Genomic DNA, 24,744 nt, shown 5'->3' with positions numbered 1-24,744 from the left:
ACGGAAACACCGTTTACCTTCCCGCTGGAGCGGTACCTATTTATCTACTTGCACTTTGACGTGCTTTCAAACTGCTAGGTTGGCAGGAGCAGGGACCAAGCAATGGGAGCTCACCCCATCACGGGGATTCGAACCACCGACCTTCTAATCAGCAAGTCCTAGGCTCTGTGATTTAACCCACAGAGCCACCCGCGTCCCTTATAATACAACCCATAGTAACTGCTATAACAATTTTTTGGTAATGAAAGGAATGCAGTTTAGATATACCAAAAGCAGGACTTTCATGGGGATGTCAACGGCAGAGGGCATCCCATTTCCAAGAAAGTTACCTTCCAAATTCTGGTTCAGACAGGGACAATAATTATCCTCTGAATTCAGTTTGCGATATAATTACCACTCTTCCCTTTCCTAGGCATTTATTGCTCCCTGGGGCCCCAGTGCAAAACATGAGTTTTATGCCCACAAGCCAAATGCCAATCAAAATGGCATCAAATGGAACTGGGAAACCTACTAGGCATTCTACAAGATTTTTCTGAAGACACCTTCTAAGGAGAGTCAAGCTGGCCGCCACCTGAGATTGTCAAAGTTTAGGTGGAAGCAAGCTGAGCTTGTTAACACTCAGCTCTTTACTGGAGAGGATGACAAGGGAAATGGAGGCGGCAGGAGGCAGAGACACCAATCTGAGCGAGCAGCTCTAAAATCAAATAAAAATGTTGACATGGAAGGCTGCAGTAGATAAGAAAATTTAACAGTTGGCCTTTCAGAGCATAGAAAAGGAGTCAATGCTTTGGACACTTGACTGCTATATTTATTAATCACATTTCTATGTCACACATTCACTCGATCCTCTGGGCAGTTTACAAGACTATGGAAATGACAAAATGCAATCAAAACTTATTAAAATAATTTTTAAAACCCAATTATAAACAATTATTCTTTGAAAATTAATCAATTTACATTGTCTTTTTTCTGGGTCTGGATGGTTAGATCTTCAGGCAAAACAACAACAACAACATACCTCAAAAGATTTGTCATTGGGGCACTAGAGTACACTAGAATGTTCAGAGTTCACAGACACATTCCAGTCTGGCAAAAACAATTTATGAAGATGCTAAGCAGGAACAGGGAAGGATGTGGCTGGCTGAGGAGGGCATGCGGGCTGAGGAGGGTCCTGAGGACCAGCCAGAGAGGCATTTAGTCCCTAGACCTGAGCTTTCCCATCCCTGGTGTAGGCTTACCTTTTAAAGGTATGTGGGGGAAACTGTAGCCATCCTGCAGCCCGGATTCGCATCCCTCTTCCTCCCCCAAAGTGGATATCTACAGAACCGCCTCTCCTGGTATGCCCCGCGGAGGACCTTAAGGTCCACAAATGACAACATTTTGGAGGTCCCAGGTCACAAGGTGGTTAGATTGGTCTCAACTAGGGCCAGGGCCTTTTCAGTACTGGCCCCGACTTGGTGGAACACTCTGTCGCAAGAGACTAGGGCCCTGCAGGACTTGATATCTTTCCGCAGGGCCTGCAAGACAGAGCTGCTCCACCTGACCTTTGGTTTGGACTCAGTCTGACCCTTATGTTTCCCTCCCCTTATGGTTTTGATCTATGGGCTACTTTTAAAATGAGGTTGCATTTTAAATTGCATTTTAACCTGTATTTTAAATTGGTTCCCCCCCCCCCATTATGTTTTTACTGTAATTTTACTGGTGTTAGCTGCCCTGAGCCCAGCTCTGGCCGGGGAGGGTGGGGTATAAATAAAAATTATTATTGTTGTTGTTGTTATCATACTCTTCAAAGTGGATATCAGAACTAATATAACAGCTAAAATTCAGTTGGAGAAGCTATTCATTGATTGCCTGGATAAGTCCTAACAGTGTCAATTCTTTATATAACAGAAACATCATTGACACGAACAGCAAACGTTTCAAAAAGGGTTGGTTTTTAACGCTAGATGCTTCCTTCTCTAGAATATTTTGTTGAAATCTGTTAAAAACAGCAACGGCAGCACAGCAAGCCAGAGGAGTCCACTGGGAACCCAACTATTGTTACAGCATCTTGAGGGATGGCTAATCTATTACATTGCAGCTTAGGCAGTTTGGCTAAAATGACAGGGGACTTCTCAGAGGTCTTCACTTTCTAGCCTACCCAGACTCATCTGTCAGCAAATCCTTTATAGCAATGAATCACAGGGTAGTCTCCTTCTGCAAAGCAAGAAAAAAATGTATGTCAGGCTTTGAATGCAAGAAAGTTTACCTGGCAGAAGAGAAGAAAACTGTTCTGCAAATGTGATAACTTTTATGCAGGGGGAATAAAAGTGAAGAATGAAACCTCTGTTAATGGGCACCATCTTTCTAAAACACTTTGGAATCCTTCCAGCCAGAAGGTGCTATGTAAATGATGGTGAAATTACTCGACCAGTTATTATCTGCTGAAATCCTGCAGGCAAGAGATTAGTGAGCTGCATAGTCATTATATGACATTTTAAAACAAATACTTCAGAATTTTTTATAAAAAATGCACCTGCTTTTTACGATCAGACCTTAATCCGCAAGGCTACTCAAAAACAACAACAAAAACACACACACAAGTATCATAGTAGAACAGGGCAGATTTAGCTAAAAATGGATCAACATTTAGGGATTTCCCCTTGGCGTTAATAGGATCAAGACCAAGCCAGTGTTATGGCCAAACTGAAAATTTTAACCAGTGTGTGTTAATATGCTTTAGTTAAACAACAACAACAACCATCCGTTCTCTTTGTACCTCAAAAGATTTTATCGGAGAAATTTTATTAAAGAAAACAAATTTAAGACTGCCCTAAAAGTTTATACCCCATGAATTTATATCACCCCGCAGATATCTTCCGATCTGCATGCCTTCCCAGCCTCTGCCCCTTTATATTACTTTCCGTGTATCCTGGCAAATTGATTAAATTAGCAGCTGGGAAACAAAGCACTTGGGGAAGGCTCTTTTGCATTGCTCCGCGACGTGTGATGCGCTAACCCAAAGAGCGCTAAGTAACATCAGTGCATGGATGGATTCCGTTGCTTTAAAAATATTCAATTAAGGATGAATGGGTAATTAATTAATTCATTAACTGGCGAAATGGGTTACTCTGATCTTATGGAGGAGCCAGCCTCCAATTACTGCAGAAGCAAAAGCAGGAGCTTGAGAAACAAAGTGTCTAGCAGCAGCGGAGGGCTATCTGCGCATTCACAGGATCATAAAATTGTAGAGTTGGAAGGGACCCCGAGAGTCATCTAGTCTGACCCCACTGCAATGCAGGAAACCCAGCTAAAGCATCCGTGACAGATGGCCATCCAACCTCTGCTTAAAAACCTCCAAGGAAGGAGAGTCCGCAACCTCCTGAGGGAGACCGTTCCACTGTCAAACAGCTCCTCAGAAGAGACCGGTGCTAGATGTCTTCCTGGGACGAATGCACCTTGAGAAATGTACAGCTGATGGTATGATAGAATAGCAAAAAGAAGAGTTCTTCTAGCCTAGATTTTTCTCTGACCTTGTAGGTTTTTAGGCGGAGGAAGTAGTTTAAAGGGGACATTAGATGCTTCACCTTCATTGTGGTGAAGAGATGCATGTGTATATTATTGCATTTCTATCCCACCTTTGTTTCTTTTTGTTAAATCATTTTTTATTAATTTTCCAATAAAAAACATCCAATTAACATATCAAATCATAATCCAATTAAAATAAAAAACTAAAATAAAAAAGACCAAATTATCATCCTAATTATAATTGTTAATTTTTCGGGGCTTCCCATCGTCTGGACCTTGAAGCATATCTCCAAATCTCAATCCTGCCTCTTCTCGTTGTTTCCATATTTTCCACATCTCGATTTTAACGCTTTAAAGATCTCTGGCTCTACGATTCTCAGTCATGTCAGACATCATATATCCTTTCATCCATCGAGTACTGCTTTATTTGTATCTCTATCCCACCTTTTTTCTGAGGAGCTCGAGGTGGCCTACATTGTTCACTTCCTCCCCATTTTTTCCTCACAACAACAGCTCTGTGAGGTAGGTTAGGCTGAAAAATTGTGACTGGCCCAAGGTGAACTTTGTGGCTGACCAGGTGTGTGCACCCTGGTCTTCCAAGTCCTAGTTCAACACTCTGGCCATCACATCATGCTGTACCGCACACTTTATTGACTGTGTAACTCCATTTTCAAATGCCACAATAGTCATAATTTTCCTTGTATGAGCGTTAGGTCTTGGTTAGGGAGTTCAGAAGATGTGTGGATCTCTCGTCTAATGTCTACAACATTAAGAATTTCCTGTGGTGTATTGTAATGTCACAGAGGGCCAAGAGCTCACCAGATGGTTACTGAAAACATGATGGAAATATCTAGTATCTTGAAGAACATAACGTTTGTCCCCCTGCACCAATTTTTAAAACGGATAATGCATTCCAAAAATCAGTTTATTGGGGCCATTACTTTTTCTTTATACTGTATCTGAATCCTGGGAGCAGGTTATAAGCCAGAACTTTGGTCCAAAATGCAACATAGATGGGAGTGATGAGAAGTTACTGCCATCAAAATTACTCCAGAGGCAACCTGAGGAACAAATGTACTACTGTGTGTAACATATCCCTGACCTCCCTTCCAACCATACACACAGCAGTGTCAATCATGTTAGAGAAGCTGTAGTTTTGAGTGAAGGTTCAGGTCTTTACCTGTTTGCCGTTTGTTATTTTTCCACTCAAAATCAACCCTCCGGCAACCTTTTTACCACAAGGAAATCTAATACATGTGTGTTTACCTTTCTACAAGAGAAGAGGAAATAAATACCTTCCTCACTTTAGATTGGACCTGTGCTCTCAGTTGTCTTTTGAAGTAGTTGCAGCTAGGGACACATTGGCCATACCTGAACATATGAAGCCCCTGTAGCTGCCTTAGAGTGCACCAGACTTTTCGTCTATCTAGCCCAAAATTGCTGACTACTCTATGGGTGGATGCTGTGCTTCCTTCCATGAATTGTGTGTCGAGGTCCCCAAGCCACCCCAATAAAAACACAATTCACACAGAATTTTTGTTTAAGGTTTTTGGCATAATTTTGGCCACAATTTTATTAAAATGCAAAAAATGTGAGTGGTTGCTTAGGCGACTATCTGACCCCACACGGGGACAGGCTAACATTCGCACACCCGCGAAAGTCAGAAAGGGAAAACAATTTGGGGAGAAAGATGGAGCTGGGCACCATGCCCTCACCTCTCCCCAAATGCTCCCATGGACTCTTGCGTGGCCCTAGCCCCTTGCCAGGGGTTCGGACAAAAGCATGGCGAGCCCCTGGATTCCTTTAATGGAATACCCTTGCAGCAGCAGCATTGGAGGGGCAGGCACAGCCAATCCATGCCCCTCCACCAACCAATTCATAAAACCAATGCCTAACCGCAACCTTAAAAGTTGTGATGATTTGCTACGCAGTAGGCAAAAACCAAGTGGCACCAGCCAATCAGCCAAATGGACAAAATTCCTACCAGGCCCCTGCCCCAAAAGCAGACGACCCCATGATAGGCGTAGCAAGGTCAATGCAAAAAACCCTAAATATAGGGAGGGAGGGCGGGTAATCCGATGTGCGCAGCGAAAAGAGGAAGCTCAAAGCTGCGCGCAGGGAATATAAATCTTCTGGCTGTCAATCACAAAATGGCAACATCAAATTCTCCCCAATGACAAGAGGAGCCCAATCACAACAGTGGCCAACTACCTTTACCCACCCAGCAACAGTGGGATGTCTTGTTAGACCCCATCACAACACGTGCTCTCCATGAAGGAGAACACGCTTTGTTGGATTCCACGAGCTGCGCTTAGAGATTGTGGGAGCTGTAGTCCAACATCTGGAGGCTGCCATCTTGGCTACAGCTGATCTGCTCTGGCTGGCAGTGGTTTCTCGCAACCTCAAGGTATGTCCTTTCCCAGGCACATTCTGTGGGGTCCATTTAAATGGACACGTCAGGGATTGGACCTGGGACCTTCTCATAGCTGTCAACTTACAGATTTGAAAATAAGGGACCAGCAGCCTCGAAAATAAGGGATCAGCAGCCAAAATAAGGGATTTTGCAAGCACAGGTATGTGCAACTTCTGAGCCCTCCGAGCCAAAGGCAGAAAGCCCAGCCAGCAGCCAAACGAAGCCTCAAGCGGTGGTTCCCACAGCATAGCAACCCGGCAAAGGGGATGCAGCAAGGAAAACCACCATCACCACTTCGCTGGGAAGCGCTGAGCAAATGCGAGTCCCCAGGCAACGCGGCTGATTTGATCGGCACAAGGCATGCAAGCTCCACCCCCCAGTCGTTCTTAGACTCCTTATTGGGTGAGCAACGCAGCCAAGCAACACAGTTGGAGCCTCCCTCCTCCCTGGCTGGCAGGGAGGGAGGGAGAGGAGCTGCTTCCTTTGAAACCCGGGAAATTTAAGGCACATCATCAATAAGGGACAGCAGCGGGACACGACGCTGGGATAAGGGACTTTCCCGCCAAATAAGGGACAGTTGACAGCTATGGACCTTCTGCAAGCAAGGAAGAATGGCAAATGCTGAACTGCCTGCCCAACCAGCAAGCACCCCACTCGCAGACCCAGAAGCAGGAGCAAATATGATGCTCTTAATCACATTTTGATTATGTTATTGGCATAGCATAATTTTTTTTGCGGGAAATTCTGTTATTCCGGCGCCGTTTCCCGCTGCTATCCCAGATTGTTAGATATCCCATAGACTGTCCCCGGGACAGGTGAGGCTGCTGATCCCTTATTTTCAAATCTGAAAGTTGACAGCTATGGTTATTGGGAAACACTATTGGCCACCTAAATAAACAAATAAACACATAGTCACCAGTGCTGTAGCCAAGAGCAAGCTGAACCATGCTTGCAACCAAATGGAGGACTGTATATGTTTTCTCTATTTGCAGGCTTCAAACAGATTCTGAGTGATGGGCAGTGTTGGAGTGACAGCTTGCAGAATGTAAACAGTATTCAATACTACAGTATTATATTTGTGAATGGCCTTCTGTCTCTTAAAAGGGGGGAGGGTGGACCTTGCTCATTCCCCGCACAGGAAAGTGTGCAAGCTCCCTTTCAAAATTTTACACAAGTGCAATAACAAAAATTAAAAAATGTGCTTCAGTAATCTTTGACTTTTATTCCAGTACTTCCCCAAATCACTTTGGATTGATGGTATTGTGAGCTAATGGGACAAACCTCTACTTTAGGTAGGCATTTTGTTTTCTTAAGATCCTTTTTCTTCTGACAGAGCTTCCACTCCTATATGATAACAAGGCAGCCGTTGTTTTGAGAGTGGAATTGTACTCAAGAAGCTCAATTCCTTCCTCCCGCCTTGCTTTAACAAGACTTATTTTGAAAAGTGTGGGAAAGCGATGTGTTGTGTTTAGAACCAGAGTGTTCTTGTCTAGATGGCAAACTATTATTTCTCTTCTTGCTCCCCTCCATCCCCGTCTTCCTTTCATTTTGTCATTTTTCAACAGTGAGTGGACATCTGCTGTTCTGTTTCCTATTTCCCAGTCCAGTCCTTCCATCTGAAACAATCTCAGTTACAGGGTGAAAGGAAAGATTTCAGGGGGACATTGCTGGTGCTATAAGAATTTAAGGTCTCAAATACATAAATTAAATGTATAAGGCAAACACGTACATAAATATATAAACCACATGTCTGAAATGTTACAGATAGGTAGCCGTGTTGGTCTGCCATAATCAAAATAAAAAAAATCCTTCCAGTAGCACCTTTAAGACCAACTAAGTTAGTTCTTGGTATGAGCTTTCGTGTGCAAGCACACTTCTTCAGATACACTGAAACAGTGTTTCAGTGTATCTGAAGAAGTGTGCTTGCACACGAAAGCTCATACCAAGAACTAACTTAGTTGGTCTTAAAGGTGCTACTGGAAGGATTTTTTTTATGTCTGAAATGGTACAGGAAGACAGTCTGAAACCATTTTGACTCTCCCAAAGTGACCAAATGTTTCTCTGCAAGGAGGGAGGAAATGAAAAAACCTCCCCATTGTCTCTGTGCTCACAAATCCTGCCTTAAGAGCACATTTAAGGTGTGAATAGGGTGAGCCTGTGACCTGGCTCGGGAATTAAGTATTTATCATTACAGAAGAATGGCCAGGCTATCCGGGTGATCCGATCAGTGACCACTGACAGGTTTTCTGCCAGACAGGATTTTGCTGGAGACCACCTCTTTCTGTGATGTATGTATGATGTTTCTGGAGGTGTTCTTGAGTTTGAGGGTGGGCAATTTCAAAAGTTTATATAAGGGCTGGCACACCTTTGTTCTGGGTTGCTCCTCCCTTCTGCTTGTGGCGAGTGAGGACCCTGTTGCAACAGTTTAATAAAGATCAGGCTTACTAGCTGCTTTGTTTCTCAATATTCTCTGGCTGGCCTGTTATTTTCTCCTACCAATAGGGAACCCACGTAAGGACTCTATATGGGCTCTTGGATACCCCATAAGGGGGAAAGGGCAGATTTTGTTTACAACACTGGAGATCGTATGGCATTGCATTCTCAAATGGGAAAAAGTGCAGGCAGGGCTGGCCCTATCATTAGCCAGAGTGAGGCGAGTGCCTCAGACAGAAAATGCTGGATGAAGCATTTGGCACTTGCTCTCGGTCCTTCTTGCCAGTGAACTATGTTGAAGGACCAAGCTGCATATGCAACACAACTTCTCTTGGAGTGCTAAACTAGCCTGCTGCCTCAGGAGCAGTGGAGAGTGCTATCTAGTGTTGTCCGTATGGAAGTAAGGTTCAACTTCCAGTCCCATATGGAGAAGAGTTCCATATTGGCTGTCACCTCAGACAGCAAAATGTCATGGATTAGCCCTGGGTACACAAGTAGCCTGAAGGAAAGAAAGCAAAAATCTTAATGTGTGACTCCATTATGTCTTCGAAGAAGAAGAAGAAGAAGAGTTTGGATATGATATCCCGCCTTATCACTACCCAAAGGAGTCTCAAAGCGGCTAACATTCTCATTTCCCTTCCTCCCCCACAACAAACACTCTGTGAGGTGAGTGGGGCTGAGAGACTTCAGAGAAGTGTGACTAGCCCAAGGTCACCCAGCAGCTGCATGTGGAGGAGCAGAGACACGAACCCAGTTCACCAGATTACGAGTCTACCGCTCTTAACCACTACACCACACTGGCTCTCCATTGATGATCCATTACAGACCCTCCAAGCGTCCCTATTTTGCAGGGATAGTGCTGGATTTACAAAAGCCATCCCGCTTTCTGATATGATCCCAGAATTTCCCACTTTTCCTTAGGATGTCCCTATATTTGTTGCAGAAATGATGGAGGGTATGTGACCCTCGAGCCAAGGAGATCAGTAACTACGCAACTTTTTAGAAGACATCTGAAGACAGCCCTGTATAGGAAAGTTTTTCAATGTTTAAAGTTTTATTATGTTTTCATATATGTTGGAAGCTGTCCAGAGGGGTTGGGGCAACTCAGTCAAATGGCTGGGGTATAAATAATAATAAAATTATTATTATTATTATTATTATTATTATTATTATTATTATTATTGAATAGGGTGTCTCTATTTTCATCAGAGAAATGTTGGAGGGTATGACAATATGATCTTAAATTGACACAATTAAGACAGTTACTCCATGCCACAGAGAGACATTTTTGGTGTTTTCTTCTGAATTTACCTTAGGTAAAGGTAAAGGGACCCCTGACCATTAGGTCCAGTCGTGACTGACTCTGGGGTTGTGGCGCTCATCTCGCTTTGTTGGCCGAGGGAGCCAGCGTACAGCTTCCGGGTCATGTGGCCAGCATGACTAAGCTGCTTCTGGCAAACCAGAGCAGCGCACGGAAACGGCGTTTACCTTCCCGCTGGAGCGGTACCTATTTATCTACTTGCACTTTGACGTGCTTTCGAACTGCTAGGTTGGCAGGAGCAGGGACCGAGCAACGGGAGCTCACCCCGTCACAGGGATTCACACCTCAAACCTTCTGATCGGCAAGTCCTAGGCTCTGTGGTTTAACCCATAGCACCACCCGCGTCCCTTGAACTTACCTTAGTCTTGTTCAAAAGTAAGCAATTTTCTCAAGAGTTTCAAAATCTTCTGATATGGACAAGTTTTATTTTGTGGGTGAGAGGGGGCAGAGTTTTCCAATTATCCTAGTTTAGCTTTTTAAAATTCCAAGTGGAATGCCAAGCCATTTAACGGAACATTGATACATGGAACTACCTGAAAGGAAAATAAAATTAAAATGCCGACTTTTTAAGAAAAAAGAAAGGGGGTGGGATAATTTTCTAGCATTCAGCCAAATGGTGTGGTTCATTTCTTGCTTAAATGTAACATTCTCTCGATATAACAAAAGTCTTCTTAACTCAGTGGTCGCCCTATATGCTTTTTGGAGCCCTTGGGGGAGATAGACTTGCACTGGAACATGATATATGGCTTTAGTTTTAGAAACAGAATATGCATTTGATTTCTGTTCTTTCCTGCGAGGTTTTCCAAAGTGAAACCATGAATCATTTCCTGAGGTTGTTAGATTTATGAGCTGGAGGCCTTAACCTGAGTAGTAACCCACCCTCAGTGCCTTCTGTAGGAAGGGATTGGCTGGTGTGTGTGTTTTTTTACAAGAGAATGGTTAAGTTTAGCTAATTTCTGTTCCAAGGCATTGAGTTAGCCACCACTAAAATGGAAAATTAAAATGAGTCCAAGTAAGTGTTCATCTCATTTGCCATTTTTCAGATGAATGCAGTAGAACTTGAGGCGACTGCCGTGAGCATCAGATGCTCAGCTCTCGCACCAATATGGAGAATGGCTACACCAGTTTTCTAGCCAGCCTGGGAGCTACATGTGGAAAGTAGTTGTGCTTATTTCACACCTTGTCAAAAAAAAAAAAAAAAGCAGGCTCCAGGGAACAAGGAGTGGCTCAAACGAACCCCTGAATTTGCCCTATCTTTAGAACCGGTTACATTGATGAAAATATGAAGGAATAGAGAGGACTCATTAGGAACAGATGAACCATTATAGAACATTTACTCATCTGCACTACTGTAGAAATATAATAATGGGTCCTTGAGGAAAAATACATACAATCAACAGCAATACCCCAAGCTTCTTCTGCATAATATTACTATCTGGGAAGGACAGACACAACGTGATGGCTTGCAATTCAGACGAAAGATAGTATAAGAACCCGGGGACTGGCTGAACACATATGCATCAAATGAGCCCTGATCCCTTTCCGCCACTTTAGAGCATCTCTTATCTCTGTGGCTGTGTCTCATGAACTCTAAACCACACCAGGAGGGCTTTGGACAAACGTGCCACGTAGGGAGGGTGAGGTAGCAGACTGAAATTCAGACATGATTATGTCTCAGGAATGCTGTTGGTGGTGGTGGTGGTGTTGTACACAGAATCCCCACCGGAGTAGAAATCATATATTGAACAGATGGAAAGCTCTTTAATCTGAGCAGGCTGCTTTCTGAGCAGGCTGAAAGCAAAGAGTAAGGTTACCATAACTTCCATCATAGAGCTTCTGTATGCTGATGACAATGTAGTGTGTGCACGCTCGGGCGATGACCTCCAAACCATCCTAAATATCTTTGCAGGAGCTTACCAAAAGCTTGGCCTATCGCTCAACATTCAAAAAACCAAAGTGCTGCACCAGCAAGTACAAAATAACCCCTCTGCAGTGCCACAAATCCAGCTCAATGGTGTGATGTTGGAAAATGTCAATCACTTCTCCTACCTGGGCAGTTATCTTTCCACAAGGGCTGACAGATGAAATCCAGCATCGCCTGACAGATGAAATCCAGCATCGCCTGAGCTCTGCAAGTGCGGCTTTCTCCCAATGGAAGTGCAGAGTGTTTGAGGACCGGGACATTCGCAGGGAAACCAAAATGCTTGTTTACAAAGCTATTGTACTACCAACCTTATTGTAGGCTTGTGAAACATGGACCACTTATAAACGCCATCTCCAGCTCCTTGAAAGATTCCATCAACGGTGTCTCCGAAAAAAATTACACATCACTTGGAAGACAGGCGAACTAATACCAGTGTACTGGAAGAAGCAAAGATCACCAGTGTCAAAGCAATGATTCTTCAACATCAACTTTGTTGTACTGGTCATGTTGTGCGGATGCCTGATGATCGTTTTCCAAAGCAACTACTCTATTCTGAACTTAAAAATGGAAACCGGTATGCTAGTGGTCAACAAAAGAGGACTGTCTCAAGGCAAATTTTTAAAAATGTAGTATAAACACCAACAATTGGGAAACACTTGCCTGGGAGCGCTCCAATTGGAGAACAGCCTTTATCAAAGGTGTCATGGACTTTGAAGATGCTTGAACTCAGGGAGAAACGTGCTAAGAGGAAGGCATGCTTTGAGTTGGATTTGAGATTAAGAGTCTCATGCTCAATGTCAATGTTTATTATTACGGCAAACAGCCAGTGAGTCTCGTGCTCTACCAACTAAGCTATCCCAGGTTGTTGTCATGCATTCAGTAGTAGACACAATGCTTTTTTGTGCAAGTTTGGGCACCTTCGGCTTTGCTATGAATCCTGCCCATCCTCTCACTGAAACCTGAAAAGGCATTATTGGTACTAAAGGCACGGCTTGGCTTTATTTTCTATAAGGACCATGTTGCAATTAAATGCATTACCACCAGTGCTTTTCTTCTAGAAAAAAAGGGTGCCAGTACTCACCATGAAGTTGTTCAGGAATGTGCCACACTTTTAACCAGTACTTTTCTACTAGAAAAAAAAAATTATGCCGGTACTGCAGAAAAAAAGCACAGATTGCCACAAAATGCCCGTGGATGGAGACCTAGTGTGAAGCCACAGTGTGGAAAGGGGAATTCAAAACTTGGGGCTATAATAGTTTGTGCAGGGGGGAGGGAACAGAAAGAAAAAGAAATACCAACGAAATAAATATTGCAGAATATATTGACAGAATATACAGAATTAGCAATTGTGACCGCAAAAATAAGAAAGAAAGATGAAACACGGATGAGGAGTGGAAGGTGTGTGTGTTTTTTTTATAGAATATCTCAGGAGATATAATACTGAATTAAACTTGCAAGTAGGGGTAACCATATGAGCAGTGTTAGTATTAAATAAGGGGAACACGTGAAATAAAATTGGAGGGTATAACAGGATGTGCAGCAGAATAAGGGTTGCATAGAATGCCATGGAGAGATGGACTAGGAAGTCCTAAGGGAAGTGATAAGTGATGGACAATGTATGATGTATGTAAAAACAAAACAAAAAACTTGTGGGAAATGCACAAAAAAGGGAATGAAGAACTTGGAGTCTGAGACTGGAGGATGTGGACTACACATGGAACTGCGCACAATTAGGCAAAAAAAAACCTTGTTCTACTGTTGTTACATGGCTATGTATTCCACATGTTGTGTCACCTGGAAAAATGATTTTTTGAAGGTATGTGCAGGTCTCAGCTAATAAAAGCTTCCTCTGGAGATCACATGGAAGCCAGAAGCCAGAAGTTTCCCATTTCTGATGAACATGGCTGTCCAGTTGATGCTAAAGGTGTGTTTTATGATGCCTGGAATTGTCGGGCTTCCTAGTACAAACTCTTCAATGAAATACTATCCTATTGTGATCCAGTAATTACTTGCAGTCACAGGGTATCATCAGCCACAAAGATTTTCTCATTCACTTTAATGAATTCAAAAACCTGTGCATTCACAAGGACACTGGAATATATATGAAGTCCGGGGGGATGGGGTGGGGAATTGAATAAATGATTGCAGCTTCAAGCAAGGATAAACTCTAAAATAAATATATTCTTAATCCTATTAATTAATGCTTACCAACCGAGGATAGCTCCATAATAAGTATATAATTTTATTACATCAGTCTCGTCTTAATATTTGGTTTAGATTCCAGTGAATTTCACCCCTTAGCAAGCGTTTATTCCTATTAGATTTGTCACATGCCTGAAATGAACTGTGAAGGCCACTCATACAACTGAATATGAGGGGCAATGAGAACATCCGGGAATGTGTATGCCTTTTCCTTTCACCTAAAAGGAAGCATTTATTTTAATTTGAAAACGATTTACCAACCACTGAATTATGAAATGAATTCATTAACAGAGCACTAATAATTGAGTTGAATTAAGTGGTAGTGGCTCCCACAAACGTTGTACACCAGATGAACATCATTTAATTCAATTAATTGGAGATGCTTCTGATTTGCACCACTGTGGAAGCTAAATGTAGACCAAGCATATAGTGTGCCTTTTGGGTTTCTCATCTGCAAGTACCGTATGTATTTGTAAAGCCTGGGGGTTGGGGAGACTTCTGTGTAAAATACAGATTTGCAAGAATTTGAATCAAGGGGAAATTAGGCCCCACATCCTTACCAAATGTGAACTCTGCGGGACTTCTAGAAGCCTTGAAGGGCTTTTCTGCTTAGTTAGCCATTTAATTCAAGCACTTTCCTACACTGGGTCATTTGAAGGAGCTGCACTCCAAGGGCAGGAGGGACACAGGTAGTGCTGTAGTCTAAACCACCGAGCCTCTTGAGCTTGCCAATCGCAAGGTTGGCCGTTTGAATCCGCACCACGGGATGAGCTCCTGTTGCTCTGTCCCAGCTCCTGACAACCTAGCAGTTCGAAAGAACACCAGTGTGAATAGATGAATAGGTACCGCTCTGGCGGGAAGATATAGGGCGTTTCCATGCACTCTGGCACTCACCACAGTGTCAGAAGTGGTTTAGTCATGCTGGCCATATAACCTGGAAAGCTGTCTGCGGACAAACACCGGCTTCCTCAGCCGGAAAGCGGAGTTGAGCGCCACAACCCAAAGTCAAATTTGACAGGACTTAACCATCCAGGGGTCCTTTACTTTACCAAAGGCACATTTCTGAGAGGCAGCAAGCAACAGAGAATAATTTATGCACCACCTTTCTGTGGTCAAAATCCTTCTCTCTTACATGAAGCACCATGACCTAAATCAAAAAGTCATTTGCAATCTGCAGCATGAAGAGGAAACATTATGGACCTCATGTTCTACCTTTTATGGGCTTAAGTCACTCCTGGACTGGGAAAACTGGGCCACAGTAGCCCAGGCAATGTATTCTATGTGGGGTTTCCCTTGTGGTTGGCCCAGAAACTGCAGTTAATGCAGAATGCTGCAGCATGATTTCTTGCCAGGAGTGAGAGAACCTGTTAACCAGAAGTGCCTATGTCATTGTATGTTGCTAGTGTCCTGTGGTCTGTCAGAAAGAGCGTACAGCTGATGAACTAAAATAAATATTCTTACATTTTCAGTTTTGCTTGTAGGTTCGTTGCTTGAAAACTCAATTATCTCCTTCAGCTCAATATGTATGTGCAAGTTTGTGCATATAGATAGAATGCTGGGACTAATAAAAGCAAATTCAGATACTCAACAGAGTTTTCAGAAAGGCCTTTTAGTAAAACAAATCATACTTTGTTAGTCTCGTTCTCATATTCATATTTCAGGATTTCTGAATACTGCTACACAGTAATTAAGTATGGGTATGATTTTCTTGAGCAGAACACTATAATTAGAAAAGTCTTCACATACCCCAACTGTGCCAAAATATACCATCAATGGGCGGTATAATAATTCCACTTACCCCATTCCCCCTCTAAAGGCTTGTTTTCAGAAGGTCAGAATGCAGCGAAGCACTGCCAGTAGAAATTAGAAACATCTATTCAAATGTCCTTTACGAGCGCAGACCAACTGTTGGTGTTCCATAATACTGCACAAATCAGCAAGGATGTGGAATAAAGCAGCTGTGGCTTATTGGGCTGCTCTATTCAGCTAACATTGTTCCTGGCTGTAATGCAGACAAAAATCCAAGTACAGGCAATTTGCATATTTCTTGTGTTATTCACACATTTCCTCTTCTTTGTGCATGTGCGTGTGTTTGTGATTGGGAGGGAGAGAAAGAGAGATTATCGCTGTTTATTTTTATGCTGCTTTGTAAACCACGCTCAAAAGTGGCTCACAGCATTGAAAGGTTTACATGATAATTCCATTAACTATTGCAAGACATTAAAAAAAAAAACACAGTCCTATAAGCAACAGGGTGATGAAAACATCTCAGTAGGTTTGCATTAAAATTATCCAATCGACAGATAACCATCTTGGGCTGGTGTATTGCTTAGGGTGTTTGGGGGTTTTTTTTTGGGGGGGGGAGTTGTTATTGATATAAATTTTTGTATCTTTCTAAATATTTTATTATAATTTATGTGGAAATGGTTCGATTTGGTTGTGCGTTTTGGACGCTTTGTTTATTGTTTATAACAACTTTGGCTGTGTTGTAATTACGTATTTTTTTCATGTCATAAGCCACCTTGAGCATGGTTTGAACTGTGGGAAAGCAGTATACAAGGAAAATCTCCATATGATCCTATCCAGACTCATCCTCTGAGGGAAATTACCAGATTCAGCTGCCCTACACTTCAGTATTTAAATTTAACCCAATTAAATTAATCCAATTCTTTCAACAGTACTGTGAATCTTGCTCAGGTTGGGGGCTGATAGTTTTAGGGTGTGTGGGCGTTGCTGGTTCATTCATTGCTGCTTTGAAAGGGCATTGCCCAGAAAGGTGGCCTGGAAATATTTCCAAAAAAACAAATTAGCCAGTTGCTCTTCTCCAGTGAATTGTATCATATATCACATGGACTGGCTTGGTTTTGTAGAGGTCTGCGCTATCAGACCTCTGTTTGCTTCGTGTCCCAGTGAAACATCCGATTAAAATGGGATGCTAAAATGAGGGGAGTGGCTTACTCTACAAATCCATTGGAGGCCAAGCAAAACAGAAGGGAACAATAAAAAACCAGTAAACAGAGACCTGAATCTTAAGGTGTCTGGTGAGCCTCTTCAGTAATACATTCCCTGTGTACGAAGTGTCACTGGAGAGAACCACTCCGGCAAAGCTGGCCCTGCACCATCCCAGCTGTTAATGAGAGAGAGAGAGAGAGAGAGAGAGAGAGAGAGAGAGAGAGAGAGAGATTGCTGATCATGTTGCACAGAGGGAAGTCCTGAAATTCAGAATTAAACACATTTCCCCTCCCTTGCTGCTGACAGCTATAAGACCTTATTACACACTAATTTCTGCCCGGCGGCAAATGCTTTACGTAGCATCTTGAAATTAAAATTAGGGTGCCTAACAAACCAAGAAATGCACTGGCATAGCAATGACCTGTTGGAAAGCATGACGGGGCATTAACTGCTTCCTTGCTGAGAGATTCGTAGGCAGCTCTCCTTGTGCAGAGAGCAGCAGACAGATTGCACAGTTGGACGGAAACCTTTCAGACGTCATTGACAGTGACAGCAACCTTTGGGAACCAACAAATACTGTTGACCAGTGCTTAAGGGGGCAGTACCACCCCTGGGGATTGGTAGGAACAAGTTCATTGTTTTGTTGAACTGATTAAATGGTTTTAATTGGATTTTGGATGAATGTGCTATTAATCGTTACTGCTTTGAATTTTTTTGTGTTATTACCTTCCTTAGAGGGTCATGCAAACCACCATTTGGAATAATGCTTTTTATAGGGTAGGGGGCACTGGGGGTGCATTCATGGACCCAAGGGGCTGTGGCACCCAAATGTTTGGGAGGCACTGACATGCAAACAAGCCACACTGCAATTAACTGAACACAACCAACCAAGCTCTGGAACCCCTAACCTCTCACAGTGTCAATAAAAAAAAAAGATATAACTATATAACACTGGTCTTGAAAGACATACATTGGCTCCCAGTATGTTTCTGAGCACAATGCAAAGTGTTGGTGCTAAGCTTTAAAGCCCTATTCAGCCTCGGCCCAGTAGACCTGAGGGAGCAATTCCACCCCCATTGTTCTGCCCGGACATTGAGGTCCAGCGCCGAGGGCCTTCTGGCGGTTCCCTCGCTACGAGAAGCCAAGCTACAGGGAACCAGGCAGAGGGCCTTCTTGGTAGTGGCACCTGCCCTTTGGAATGCCCTCCCATCAGATGTCAAAGAAATAAACAACTATCTGACTTTTAGAACACATCTGAAGGCAACCCTGTTTAGGGAAGCTTTTAATATTTGATGAATTATTATATTTTAATTCTTCTTCTTCTTCTTCTTTGGCGACCACTCGTAGCCGAGTGAGATTGTCTTCCATAAACACGGTTTTAACAACGAGGCCATAAATGACTGTGGAGGCCAATTCTGGATCCACACATCCTTGCACAGTGGGGACTAAGCTGTCCAGAGTGGCTGGGGAAACCCAGTCAGATGGGTGGAGTATAAATAATAAATTAATAGTAGTAGTAGTAGTACAAAAAAGCAATGGTGTGATCTAGGGCTGGCAAGGGGTGTGGCCTAAGGAGAAAGATTGGGGAGCAGTTGTGATGGGGAGAGAGGCTCAGGGGGCTACATTTTGCATTTGGGCCTGAGGTTGCCCACTTACAACGAAGTAGCTAATGAGAATCAGACTCTAGAACGGACTTTACTTTTCCAGCAAGCTCTTCAGTTTCGAGAGTAATGGACAAGAAGGTCACATATAAACACTCAATCCAACCTGTCTATTAGGTCAAAGATTAGGGAGGAAATCACCTTTTGTAACTGTAGGTATATTTTAGCCTTATTGGTTTCACCAAGACCGCAGTGGAATAAACCTCGTTACTCTTGAGTTCTCTGATTGCCTTCACTGGACATTTGAATCGATATGAAGTTAATGTAACGTAATGTACCCGAGTCCTATTAGTGCGCTAATTTGAAGGTATATTTTTATTCCAAACCCTCTTAACCTCTGCCATATACAAATGGTTTCATTTGTCCCAGAGCAGCCCTTGTCACATAGCAAGCATGTCGGCATTTTTTATGTAAATGGAAATTATTTTAAAACGAAAAACAATACAAAAAACCAACCTCTATCCCTGCTGATAGCTGAAAGAAATGGATGCTGTCAAGGGGCTCAGATCCATTAGCAAGTCCATCACAAGCTCCAGTGCAGATCACCAAAGTTCAAGTTCATGGCTATGCAGAGTTTTATTTTGTGGTCTCGGTAGCATTTCAAGCTCATACAGTGGTACCTCGGGTTACGAACTTAATTCGTTCCGGAGGTCCGTTCTTAACTTAAAAGCGTTCTTAACCTGAGGTACCACTTTAAGCTAATGGGGCCTCCCGCTGCTGCTGCGCCGACACCACACAATTTCTGTTCTCATCCTGGGACAAAGTTCTTAACCCGAGGTATTACTTCTGGGTTAGTGGAGTCTGCAATCCGAAGTGTTTGTAACCCGAGGTACCACTGTACTTTATTAACATATTATCACAAAGGTTGGGTGCCACCCCTACTCTCTGCTGAGCTGCAGCAAGATTCCATGGGGTTCTAGGATCACCCAGGGTCTGTGTTCCATTGGAGCCATGGCAGAGAATGTCATGGCTTTAAGAAATGTGGTTTATTCACCTATTTACACCTTCAGTGTGCATGGAGGGAATCCAGATCTTATAGCATGGTCATTTCAAGAGGGGCTGGTCCACCACAACAGTGCAGCCCTGGAGTCCAAGGCATCTCTCCCAGCCAGCCTTCAGCCAGCCTGCCCAAGATGGAGACCAGTTTTTCTTCTTCCTCCTTCTTCTTCCCAGAACACCTTCCTAAAAACTCTCTTTTCCTGTCACTTCAGACACACACACACCACCCCCTTGGCTATATTTGTCTCCCCAGGCCAAAATATTCCTTTCAGGTGGCCCATCAGCCCCTTTTGCCATGTGAACAGATCTGTTCTTCATTAGGCCAGCCAGACTGGTTTGCTAAGCCAGCTCAGGGATTCCTTGTCTGGTGTAGTTCTGCAGCTTGTACTTTCATCCATATCCCAATTACGGTAATCAAAATCCTGCCATTTATTAATTTCAAGGGGTTTGGGGGGGTTCCCCAAATCTATACCAATACATTGGAACCATCCAATATAACAAGGGGGAAAGAAGCAAAGAAGGGGAGTTGGGCAAGAGTGCTTTTAAAAAAGGTAAAGGACTCCTGACAGTTAAGTCCAGTCGAGGACGACTCTGGGGTTGCAGCGCTCATCTTGCTTTACTGTCCGAGGGAGCCGACATTTGTCCGCAGTCAGTTTTTCCGGGTCATGTGGCCAGCATGACTAAGCTGATTCTGGTGAAACCAGAGCAGTGCATGGAAACGCTGTTTACCTTCCCGCCGGAGCGGTACCTATTTATCTTCTTGCACTTTGACGTGCTTTCAAACTGCTAAGTTAGCAGGAGCTGGGACCAAGCAATGGGATCTCACCCCGTCACAGGGATTCGAACCATCAACCTTCCGATCGGCAAGCCCTAGGCTCAGTTCTTTAAACCACCCGCTGTTATTTCCCCATCCATCCTATCCCCATCCAACCTATCCCAACATTATTTTTTCCTCTGTGATTTCAAATACAGTGGTACCTCGGGTTACATACGCTTCAGGTTACATACACTTCAGGTTACAGACTCCGCTAACCCAGAAATAGTACCTCGGGTTAAGAACCTTGCTTCAGGATGAGAACAGAAATCATGTTGCGGTGGCGCGGTGGCAGCAGGAGGCCCCATTAGCTAAAGTGGTGCTTCAGGTTAGGAACTGTTTCAGGTTAAGAATGGACCTCCGGAATGAATTAAGTACTTAACCTGAGGTACCACTGTACATGTTTCACCTCGAAACAAGCCTCAAGTGGAGGGGAGTGGTTTAGGGTTATTTAAAGTGGAAGAAATAGTGAGTAAGGAATGGGTTAAGTCTGCCGCCACCCAATTGGCTCCACTTGGAAGTGGCTTTTTCCTTGTTTTGAAAGGGACCATTGGGCTACCTTTGCAAGTGTTTGTACACAACATGTGATATAGGCCCTAGAGGAGCTCTTGCAGTTCCGGCTGAAAGCCAGCTCAATTTAATGGAGGTTGCCAATAATTTCAAACTAGACATCTCAAAGCCCGTTAATTATTCCAAGTAAATCAAGCTTGGTTCCTGGGCAATTTGTCGTCCGTCCCCACCCCCAACCAGCTTTTAAAGGCTAAATTTTAATGAATTCGATTCATAATGCAGAAAACAGTTTCTATCAGGAGACGCTTACTGGTTGAAATTAACCCTAGTTTCATTACCTTACAGGAATTGCTTTGCCAATATGGCAATTACCGGAGACTTAAACTGAGCCTTCTGGACTGCTTTTTTTAAAATAAAGAAAAAAACCAAAACCAAAACAAAAGAAAACAAAACCTACATTTCTCATATACCATTACCTACGGTATCTTTACTTCGCTGCAGATTTACATTCCCATAAAATTGCAGGATATTTGAAACATGGTAGCCAATTTTTACGAGCGTAATTTTGCGCTTTGCCACTTTAGTGCCGGAAACAATAAAGCAATACAAAGTGGTGGTAAATTTTATCGGTTGTTGGAAAACTCTGTCTGCATCAGAAAATGGTAAAATTAATGTTCCCCACTCAGGAAGGAAAGTATTATGTCACACACTGTCAAATGCAAGAGTGATACCTGTTTCAATTTATAGGTGTATTTGAGCAAATTGTGCTGCATGCCCAGTGCAATGTAAATTGTATGCCTAATTCAAAAGAGGTCACTTCCTGCAAATGTTTTCAGTGGCATAAAAAGGCACACACCCTTTAATCGTTTTTTCAAAGGCTGCATCAAAAGAGAGAGAAAGGATTTACCCAGGCAAAGTGAGGACTACAGATAATCTGATTGGCTGTGATCACCCCATGTGACCCAGTCCACACAACTTTGACTTCAGTGATGTCATAGCCAAATGTGATGCACTGTGTGACGTAATCATTTTCAAGATGTGATTCCTGGTCTTCTGGGATCATTCTAGGAAGGAGAGAGGAACCATAATGAGAAGAGGAAGGACAATGATACTGAATGAGGGAAAGAGGGAAACGAGCAGCAGAAAATTGCTTAAGAAAATGTGACCTGATCAAGGAGAATATTTTAAAAGAAATATCCCCCCCCCCAACCATATTTTTGGTCTGAATATCTAAACAGCCAACGATTCAGCACCACTGTAGTAAATAGTTATCCAGCTGTTGGATGAAAGGATCTACATCTTACTAATGCTGCCTGGAAAAAAACATAGCTGAAACAACAATACAAAGGAAATACATGCAGTCCTAAGAAAGAACAAGTACCACCCTTTAGGGTCATTCTCCCTCTATTTTATCAAGATATATTCATCCTTGTTGTACTTTATGTAATGGTAAGTAATGGTTGTACTTAACCATTATGCAAAGGCAGATAATGGAGTCCTATGATGAAGCTATGCAACTCTGGTCCTATTTGATGCCTGGGGACTATACATAAATCTGAGATCTTTGAAAGATCAGCAGGGTGATAGATAGATAGATAGATAGATAGATAGATAGATAGATAGACAGACAAACGTGATAGATCTGCCAAAAAGGGGGGGGGGGATTAAATCACTGAGAAAACACACCTTAGAAGCCAATATATGCTTTAACAGACTAGGCGGACTGTTCTCCTGTCCCCCAGTACTTGAGGCTGAACCTTTATCCAGTTGCTTTTCAACCATATCTTGCTCTGGCACCAGCCTTCTTCCAGCGAAGGGCAATTCTCAAGAGATCAGATAGAAAGCTAAATTCCAATCATAATCTTAAACAGCCCAACTGAACTTTGCTTTAGCTGACTTTGGCCGAACTAGACATGCCTATCAACTGGATTAATGCCCTGGCTTTGAGATGTCCTTCGTTCTCAGCATGGAACAAGCAAGGCTATCAACGCAACTCCAATCTGTCCCTTACCTTTATTGGATTCCTTACCTCTGAGCTGAACTTCCTGGTTTGCTCATAGCCCTTAATCTTTCTCCTGACATTATCCATCTCCGGGACAACTTAAAACCAGATGATGTGACACCAGAGTCTGTAGACGGTGGTGCTCTGTGAAACTCACTGGCTAATTCGACAAAGCATTATGTTTAGCCATTCAAAATATCGTAGGGGAAGAGCTATGCAGCAGTACAAAGACCATTGAGGCTTCCGAAGGAGGGGAGGATTCCGTTTCTGCCATCTCCATGGCGTACAGTTAGCAGACGACATTCCAGGCAGCAAATTGCAACCCATTGACACATCTTCAGTAAGCACACCATCAAGAAACCAAAAGAGTGGGGGTGAGGGGGAAAGGCAACATTTGCAGAAAGTTAATGAAGTGAGTTCACTAATCCCCTCTTAGATTAGAAGCTTCTTGGTTTCTGGAGTCTTTGGAGACAACGAAGCAATCGTTATATAGTACACTGAGCCCCAACAAATTTTCAAACCCTGTCCCCATTATAATAACTAGTAAAGCCCCTTCTACAGTCGGCATCTGTTCCAGTGTGCAGTTCACTACCACACAGGCTGCCTCAGGAGATCAATCTCATAAGCCGGAAACAGCTGCTCTTGCTCCTCTCACTCTCCCCATCCAGTTCTTTGGAGCTCTGTCACTAAATTCCAAACAATAAGTTTGCATTATTACTTTATTTTGAGAGACTGGCTTTCAACTGTAATGGCGGCGGGGATAGCGCCAAAGCCAGCGATCTTCCCTCATACCAAAGAATTGTTCCGCTAATAACATTAATTTGCCTGTTTAAAGACTTCCCTTTTCCTTTTTTTTTTTCCTTCCCCTTTTCCCCAAGGGTGTGAGGAAGAGAGACAAGATCTTTTGATTTTTAAATAAAATGAGCTGGCAGTAAATGAAGGGAAGTTATTTGTATGCTGATGGGGCTGGTGCCAAGCCAAAGAGGAAAATAGTTTGGCAGGAAGCCAAGCTGAGTTTTAGCCTGTGACTTCCCTTTGCTCTCTGAACTAATAGTGGCCTTTCAAGTTCAATATTAAAATGTCGGAGTGACCAGAAGCATCACCAGAAGTCAGGAACAGGAGTGTGGCTCTTACCTGCGGTCGGAAGAGGGCAAACGCCTAGAAAATAAATGCAATCAGTGTTGCTTGGCATTTAGTAAATCTTGTGTTGCTCCCAAAACTGTAATACTTTAGCCATTTTATTAACAAGCAACAGTAAGCTGTGAGCCGGAAAATACACACTCTCACACAATGTGTGACTTAGGTTATAATAATACCTTGAATTGTTGTTTTCTCTCTGAGCAGACAGCCCTATATTCTGCCACATCCGGGGGGAAAGATATAAACCATAAAATTATTTAAAAGGTGGTCCGGCAGCAGGGTAAAATTAAGACTGTTTGGCCAATAAGAAAACAAAGATGCAGAGTCTATACATACATACATACATCATTACAAACACACACACAGCTCTGATTGGTGGGATGTTGTGACCGTAAAGTGATCCTGCAGCATACCTTGGATTCCCGATGACCTTGAAGACTGATGAGAAAAATGCAACTATGATAGCCTGTTTATCTTGAAGGGTAAAGGGACATTTGCTGTGTGCTCTGTAGAGCTAATGATCCCTGTTGCCAAGACAGAAAGCTTGCTATTAATACTTGTGGCAAGTATTAAAATACAGAGGAAGAAGAAGGCATCATCCCTGGTGTGCCAGAGAGGTAGACAGCTTCCTTCGGTGCCAGAGCACACATGGCATTCACCTGCTGCTGTATCCTCAGGAACTGTACTCTCTTGGCTAGCCGACACTACATACCAATGAAAAAGGAAAAGCAGGTGCTTGTGACAGATGGGAAGAAGATGGAGAGGGTGGGGCAAGGCATATCCATGACACATGTACAGGACAGCCCAAGTAACATTGCCTGCTTTGTCCTTCATCCTGGGCGCACAATAAAATGGCATGCGGTGTT

At 43.1% G+C, this 24,744-nt stretch overlaps 1 protein-coding gene across 1 annotated transcript; it reads right to left on the bottom strand.

The window, feature by feature from the left end:
• Nucleotides 1-1,822: 1,822 nt before the first annotated feature.
• Nucleotides 1,823-23,002, bottom strand: LOC308466791 (uncharacterized protein). The gene is made up of 4 exons (XM_080987995.1): nt 22,766-23,002; nt 21,644-21,800; nt 16,823-16,927; nt 1,823-2,196 (listed from the first exon to the last, which is right to left on the bottom strand). Exons 1-4 carry the CDS (start codon nt 22,816-22,818, stop codon nt 2,179-2,181), a joined length of 333 nt encoding a protein of 110 aa, XP_080844121.1. The 5' UTR covers nt 22,819-23,002; the 3' UTR covers nt 1,823-2,178.
• Between the last annotated feature and the right edge of the window lie 1,742 nt (nt 23,003-24,744).

Source organism: Podarcis pityusensis (genome assembly GCF_964106645.2).
Source record: "Podarcis pityusensis genome assembly, chromosome: 17".
Lineage (NCBI taxonomy): Eukaryota > Metazoa > Chordata > Lepidosauria > Squamata > Lacertidae > Podarcis > Podarcis pityusensis.
The sequence above is the reverse complement of the archived record's forward strand: the minus strand, read 5'-3'. Positions and strand labels throughout refer to the sequence as shown.